The sequence below is a fragment of the Capsicum annuum genome, chromosome 9 (assembly GCF_002878395.1).
Source record: "Capsicum annuum cultivar UCD-10X-F1 chromosome 9, UCD10Xv1.1, whole genome shotgun sequence".
NCBI lineage: Eukaryota > Viridiplantae > Streptophyta > Magnoliopsida > Solanales > Solanaceae > Capsicum > Capsicum annuum.
In genome coordinates, this window is record NC_061119.1 from 203,795,617 (window position 1) to 203,803,692 (window position 8,076).

General features: G+C 35.7%; 1 protein-coding gene across 1 annotated transcript; it reads right to left on the bottom strand.

The window, feature by feature from the left end:
- Positions 1-275: 275 nt before the first annotated feature.
- On the bottom strand, positions 276-7,637 carry LOC107854028. Its single transcript, XM_016699031.2, has 4 exons — positions 7,443-7,637; positions 7,289-7,366; positions 860-1,052; positions 276-667 (listed from the first exon to the last, which is right to left on the bottom strand). The coding sequence occupies exons 2-4, from the start codon at positions 7,346-7,348 to the stop codon at positions 537-539; spliced, it is 384 nt and encodes a 127-aa protein (XP_016554517.1). The 5' UTR covers positions 7,349-7,366; positions 7,443-7,637; the 3' UTR covers positions 276-536.
- Between the last annotated feature and the right edge of the window lie 439 nt (positions 7,638-8,076).

Below are 8,076 nucleotides of genomic sequence, written 5' to 3' on the forward strand. Positions count from 1 at the left end.
TTGGGGTGGATATCTGGAAGCCCATATGTTCCCTCGCGACAATAAATTGTCCCCCATCATCTCACTAGCTGATCTTGAACTATGTTATTTTGAGGTCATATCTAGTATTCTGAGTCACACACACCGACCTTGAACAATGTTATTTTGAGGTCATATCTAGTATTCTGAGTCGCACACACGAGAGAAAGGGAGAGAGGAGAGAAGCAAACATGTAATAGCAGGAGTTCAAATACATTCAATTTGCAGGTAGGTCATTGTCTAGTGCTAAACTTGGATGTTGGAAACTATTTAACACATTACACATTGAAATTTACACGTCATGTATTTTCTTGATTTGAAACTATAAACATCACAACGACTAAAAACAAAGGGCAAAAGTAGACTACATAGTTACGTATACAGAAAACAGCTTCAGCAGAAGAGGGCAAAAAATTACAAGGGAAATAACCGGAGGGAAGCGATTTTCCACTTCTCTCCTCTGGTTTATATTATAACTAATGATACACACAGATGGCATATATTGGCATATCAGTGTCTTAAGGTTCCAGCTTCAGTGAAACCACTCTACACTGCCTGTTACGCTTGGCCGTCTTCATAAACACCACGGAGAGACAAGACGGGGCCCACCATGGTCGCCGGATCCTTTGCTCTCCCTTCAAGCAAGCCACTAACGACAGAAAAGAATCAATAAAGATAGGAGACATTATACAGTAGCAAAATAGTAAAAAGATGGCAAAATCTTTAGTCATATTTCTAGAGAGACGGACAAAGATAGCTGACAAACTTCACGCCAAGAGAATGGAGAGTAACTAAGAGATATTGTATCGTATGTGAGCAGAGAGAGAGAGACTATAGGAACCTTTTATCCGCCTCAGCTCCTTACACAACGTTATGAAGTCTCCCCATTTCATGTGGCACCTTCTTATAAACCGGAGTATTTGTTCAGTCGTGAACATGGACATCCCCTCCAAATACTCTCCATTAACACCATTTTCTTTGAAAATCTGGCGATAGCTGCCAAGATTTATTTCTTCTAACCATAAACCAACATCCTGGCAAAACAAAAGCGGTAACAGAAAGTGAGTCATTGTCGTATTCCCTCATGAGCGTATCTTATTCCTCAACCGCATGTTTTTCGTCTCCCTCAATTGAGTAACACCTTATTAAATGGATAAAGGTCAGAGCACACAGGATAAGAATTTAGGCCAACACAAATTACAATTTACAAATATCCCGCTTAAGAATATCAGGCTCCATTTCGTATACTCCCTTTGTTTCAATTTGTTTGTTTGGTTTTGACTAGGTATAGAGTTTAAGAAAGTAAAGAGACTTTTGAATCTTCTAGTCTTAAATAAAGATAAGTAGAATGTACCAAAATGTCTTTTAATCTTGTGGTATTAAACATGTCAAGCAGAAAGTTGGAATTAAGAGTTGCCAAAATAGGAAAGAAGCATTCTTCTTAAAACGGAATAAAAAGATGAGTAAGACAAACAAATTGAACCATAGATAGTAGTGAACAAGTATGCCAACTTATTATACAAAGGCAACTTAAAGAGGGAAGTCTTCGTTAGCAGCTTTAATTATCCAAAACTAGTAAATAATTTTTTTCACATAATAAGTACATGAGCTTAATGCATTCAGTGCTCGTTTGGTTTGGTATGCTATATTAAATAAAATAATCCATGGATTAAAATTTAATCCAGCCATGTACAATATTTGGTTGCCCAATTTAAATCTTATCCCACCCAATACATGGACAGCTAATACACCATAGAGTGTATTAGCTTATACCTAAGAAACCATGGGATTACTTATCCATGGCTTAATAATATATGGATAAGAGAATTAAATGACTCAACTACCTCTCAATTCTTTTTATTAAATTTTTCTTTTAGTTCCATTTTAAATTTAATCACTACAAATTTGGTTGTTATGTTACATTTAATTTGCCAACCTCTTTTTACTTTGCGTATGCAAATCAACTGCTTAAATATCATTTACTCCCTTATGTTGGTTGATAGCTTCGAATGTGAACTACATTTATGCTATTTTGTATTTGTTCAATTTACAGACGGATTAATTTAAATAGAAAAGATTATTGTCAAATAAATATATAATTTGAAAATCTAAAACTACATTATCAACAGTCCGTGATGTTCTTACATAGTGTGTTTTACATTTTTAAAAAACTATTTCTCTATAATATGACAATTATTTGTTGTTTTAAATTTTTCTTGATTAAATAGACTCAAATTTTTTTAAAAGAAATAAATTATCAACTAAGCGGAGTGAGAATTATTATTCATATTTTAGCTTTTCTATAAGATCGCGCAAAGGGTGAGCAACTTGACTAGTTAAATGAAGTAGAAAATCTCATAAAAATTTAAGGGTATAATTGTAAAGAAGATTTTGTAGAGTTTTAAAATACATGATATATCTACTTTTTTATACAATGAACCAAACACTTGATAAAAAATAATCCCTATATTACTAATCCCTGCATTGTTAATCCCTGCATTGTTAATCCCTGTATTGTTAATCCATGGATAACTTCTCTTTGTAACAAGCGACCCCTCAAAGTATTATCCAGTCACTCTGCTCCTCAACTACGCCCCCCGTTCACGAATTTGACACTAGCCTGGCACATGTTATGGATTTGGCGGAGTGACTCCGCTCCTCAGTTCAAAAAATATCCAACTAAAATGTCATTCCTATCACTTCAACTAGTCAGTCTATACACAATCTATAGATAAATTATAGATAAATTGTTACAGGGGCGGGACCTAGGTGCTTTTTCGTGGTGCTCCGACATCCATTAAATCTGATGCAGACTAGGTATAATTATATAAGAAATATATAAAATTGGTATAAGAGTTAAAAAAGCACCCATAAAGCCAATAAGATAGTTGGTTGCTTTGGTTTTCAGGCAGTACCTAAAAGCTTTGGGCATCAATGTGTTTAAACCTCCCCGAGGCACCCACGGCACCTAAATTCTGGGTCCGCCACTGTATTGTTATCCTAAACAGAATAGCACAGGAGCATATGTCGGTCATAGCTCTACTTCACATTTGATTACTTGCTGATGAGCTAACCTTCTTTAAATCTTGAAAAAATGGCAATTTTCAAGATTCAAGATTAGATATAAATAGTAATTGCACGTTTTCCACCTTACACCTCTCAACTTATTGTTTCCATCTAACCCTTCATGATGCGTAATCCACGAAACTCGACACATCATCTGCGGTTCTCAACTTATTGTTTCCATCTAACCCTTCATGATGCGTAATCCACGAAACTCGACACATCATCTGCAGTTCACGGATGAACAAGCACTACCAAAGATAGTAACTGCATAGCAAACTAACTATACAGTTGTTCAGAAGAGAAACAAAGTCATCTAAAAGCAGTCAAAACACTCTAATGGCGGAGTCAATAAAAATAAGCAATCAAATTCTTACTTTTACTTATTACCCTCTCAAAAAAAAAAATTCTTACTTTTATTTTTAGAATGAAAAAAACTCAAGTATGCCACATTTTTGCAAAGACAAGAAAGCCTGTCGAGCAGTTCGTTGGTAAACAAAATGACAAAGAGTGACAAAAAGACAAGTCTTTTTTCTTTCGAAAAAAGCATATGCACACTTGCAGAGCAGATGGACTTCGATTGATATTCCCTCTCTACAAACCCTTCCTCTTTCCAGATGAGATTGCTTTCAAGACCAAAAGCAAAGATATAATTGTTTGAAGGACCCGACAATGGACCATGAACTTCAGACTAAGGAGCCGCTGACGGAGAGAGTTTGACTTTGCAGAAGGTGGAAAGGGAGCCAAAAAAGGAGTGCTAACCACAAATTTTTGTCTCTTCCACCCTCTTTTAGAACTAATTGGTCAGTACTAAGCTTCTTAGTCTTGTTCTGGCATGACGTCAGATGGACTAATTACGAAAAGCTGTGACACAAGCATTGGAATTGGTAACTGATTTAGGGACCCTTAACAGAAGTCCTCAAACTCACTAAGAAACACCATTTTATAAACGGTGGCTGTACAAGTTGCAAAATGAGAAACTGAACAGATAGATGTAGCATGTAGGATCCAAACTCACCACCTTGACTCAGATAACCCAACTTGAAGAATTTACAAATAAAGATGGAACACGCCATTTACTCAAAGTCAGGTAAAAGGCCGTGGAAAAGATGCCTAGAGTAAAACTAACTCAAACTTCCCACGCCTCCGAATTATATGGAGTCCCATTGAGATCACAATGAAATTCAAAGGGATGGGACTTGCATTTTTGCAAATCCCACAAGTGAAGCAATTTTTGTCAGTTGAGAAGGATATGCCAAGAAACTTACAAGTTTGGGCTGAAGCAAAGCAAAAAGTGTGCTACTATTGAGATAAAAAGGTTTAGACGTGAAAATGGCTCCCTTCTTGCAGATCCCAAGCCTTTTCGAGCTCTTGTTGGAAGTCCTCTATGTTTGACTATTACAAGACCAGATATTACCTTCTTGAATGACAAAAAATCCACTTTATTTTCTTCATCTCCCCCCCCCCCCCCTTCCCCCCAAGACTGTTTTTCGGAAATTATTCCAAGTTTTTAGGTGAGTTGCTATATTTCCCCGACAAGCTTGGAGAAATTTCCGAAAACATCACTTCAAGGGGGAGTGTGAAAAATAAAATTTGATTTTTTGGAATATCATAGATTTTTAGAAGAGTTGTAAAGTTCTAGAATGACTTGGAGTCTAAGTTGTGCGGACTCTTCACTTTTGATGTTGCACCCGTGTCGGATTCTCCAAAAATACACTACTTTTGGAGAATCCGACACGTACCCGTTGATATTTTTGAAGATTCCGAGCAACATAGCCTGGAATAACATCTTGGATACTTATCTTGACGAAATATCTAGATCTTCTAGTGTCTTGCTAGAAGATAAAGTTAATTAGATTTTTCTTGTAGATGAACAATATCTAGATCATCCCTAGACAAGTATAGATAGGGTGGTCTTGTGCATTTGTTAATTTGTAACAAAGCCAATTCCAAAAAGTTTGTAGCATAACGAAGTTTTCCTATCTAAAATCATCGTTCTCTTTCAAAGTGGCCTCCTTAGTTGAATCCTTAAACCTTAATTATTGATCTTGAACTCGCAGAAGGTCTCTCAAATTTATTGGTTTCTACATAAAAAGAATAGCAAAAGACTCTTTCTTATTTCTTGGCGTGCTTGACCCATCTTGGAATTCAAAACATGGCACCTATCTAGAGCGATTTTGCTTTACCTTTCCTTTAAAAGCCTTATACTGGCTGCAACAGAATTTCTTTCCTCTTCTTTGATAGATATCCTGACCATTTGTTTGGCTAGTAGCTCTATAATGATACGAAAAAGTGTTATCATCCTATCGCAAGGTATGGGACTTGAGTTCCACATTGGTTAAATGGGAAGTTGATGTGGGGCTTATATAGCCTTGGGCTCCCCCACTTTAATAGCTAGCTTTTGGGGTGTGGTTCTCCTAAGGTTGTATCAATGGTATCAGAGTCATCCATCACCTTGTGCCCACCGTGACTCGAAAAGAGCTACTTGAGAAAGAGCTACCTACACAAGTAGAGTGAAAACTATCCAAAGTGAAACCGTCGAGGACGACAGATACGGAGTGTGGTGATTTGTTATGATCCTTTGCAAGGTATGGGAATTGAGTCCCACACTGATTAAATGGGAAGTTGATGGGGGTCTTACATAGCCTTGGTCTCTCCCCCCTTAATAGCTATCTTTCGGGGTGTGGTTCTCCTAAGGTTGTATCAAATACTCAAACTCCTCCAAGGATGGTTAACCCATCCTAGAATTGATGTAAAAAGGAAATATATTCTTGTTAAACCTAATTCTTCTTATTCATACTTCAGAGGTAGCCTCATTTGAACATGGGAGAGAGATCGCTCTCTACTTATCTCTCTACTTTTGGAATAGAAGTTTTCAATCTTTAAAAATTACTCTATGATAGAAAGATTAACTTGAGTGGTGTTAGCCAATTCATTCTCCAATAATTATGATCGAGCTTCGTCCTTCTTGTTTAAGGACCGACCGAGGGTCCTCCATATTTCATGAGCTGATCTATACCTTATCATATGATCAAAGAAACTATGGGAAATAGACCTCACTATATGCTCAAATAAACTATGGAATATAGACCTATTTAAGATGAACTCCGCATCGCCGTTAATCTGCTTCCACTTCTTGATTATGCTTCTATTTTTTGGTCCGTTAGGAGCACTTGTGTTACTCCACAACCCTTGCCAACAAGGTAGGATTCCATATGTGTCTCCCATACCTAATAGTTGGACTAGTCTACTAATTTCATCCCCAATCCATTAGTATGAGCGCTCAAAGTCATTCGGAGATAGGTTTTAGATATGAGAACTTGGTTATAGTAGAAAGCTTTCTTCAATTGACTTGGTTACAAATGCACAAGATAACCCCTATTTATACTTGTCTACGGATAGTTCTAGATACTATTCTAGATAAATCTAAAAGAAAGTTCTAGTTAACCTTATCTTCTAGCAAAGTCTCTGGAAGATCTAGCTATTACTTCAAGATAAGTATTCAACATATTACAGTAGGACATTTTAGAAACTTGCTAAAAATTTATGATATTCCAAAAGACCAACTTCAATTTTTTCACACTTATCATTGCCCATAGTCGGGTAATGATCTTGTGAGGCCTACATTTAGCAACCTTCGAGTTCTGTTATCATGTGTAATTCTTATTTACACGGCTTAACAATGAAGTGCACGAATGGTCCTCCCTAGTTCAGAAGCAAAGGTATTATGACAGTTCCAGCCCCCTATCAAAATCTTTTTTTACAACCTTACTGGCCTAGCCGAAGAGCCGGCGGCCTTGAGTAGAGGGTCCTTTGAAAACAGTGTCTCTACCCCACAAAGGTACTCTGGGGCAAGTACACAGACACTACCCCACAAAGGTAGGGTGGGGTAAGGTATACAGACACTACCCCACAAAAGTACTGTGGGTTAAGGTATACAAACGCTACCCCATAAAGGTTGGGTCCGTGGACACTCTACCCAAACCTCCCTTGACCCCACTTGTGGGACTACACTCGATACAGTATTTTTTTCTGCATTCCACATCATAAATGAGAAAAACACCAACTACAAAAATGACAAATAAAAAAGCAGCCACATACACATATTGTAATCAAAATAACAGTAAACTCACAAGATCTACTAGTGAAATTTTGACCAATTCAAATTTATACAATCAAAATTCAATTAGAAAAAAGAGCCAAGTACCTCAACTGTCCAAATGAAGAAATCAAGTGGTTCTGGAGTCTTTTCTTTGCTTACTATCATCTCTATCAGTATTTTCCCCTAACCAAAAAAGAAAAACTAAGATCACAATTTCACCAAAACAAATAAAATATAAGAAAACACAATTAAAAATTACCTGTAATTAATATGTTAATTTAGGGTTTAGAATTTTTCTACATTTGGGTGTAGCTTATACTTGTTGTCAAGATTCAAGAAGAAAGAGGAAAGGAAAATTTGAGTTGGGAAGTAGCTTTTTACTTTAAAGTTGCACATTGTGTACAATTAGTACTACAGTTTTCCTTTTTGTAACTATGTGGGACCCATTTTGTTTGTTATCATGTTATTTAGCGGAATTATATGTTTGTGTCGCTTTGTTCTGCTTCCACGCGATTTCTATGTGAGGATCTTGCACGTGTATTCTCAAATAAAATGAAAATTAGGACAGTTTAGTGGACACTATTTAATACCCATTTCAATATTACTTGTCATATTTTTAGTTGGTATATATCTATATTTATAATTTATATTTATATTTATAATATATTAAAAGTGTGAAAATTCTTAGAAAAGTAATTCTAATTTTTTGTATTTTATTAAAATATTTTATAATAAACAAAATTATTTTTTCATTTAGTTTCTTTAATTATTAATTAATTATTAAAGAATTCAAAAATCCTAAAATATATGGTAAAAATTAAAATATATAATAAGAGATATTAGGAGAATTAACAATTAATGAGTTTTAAAATATATGGTAAGAGAATATATTT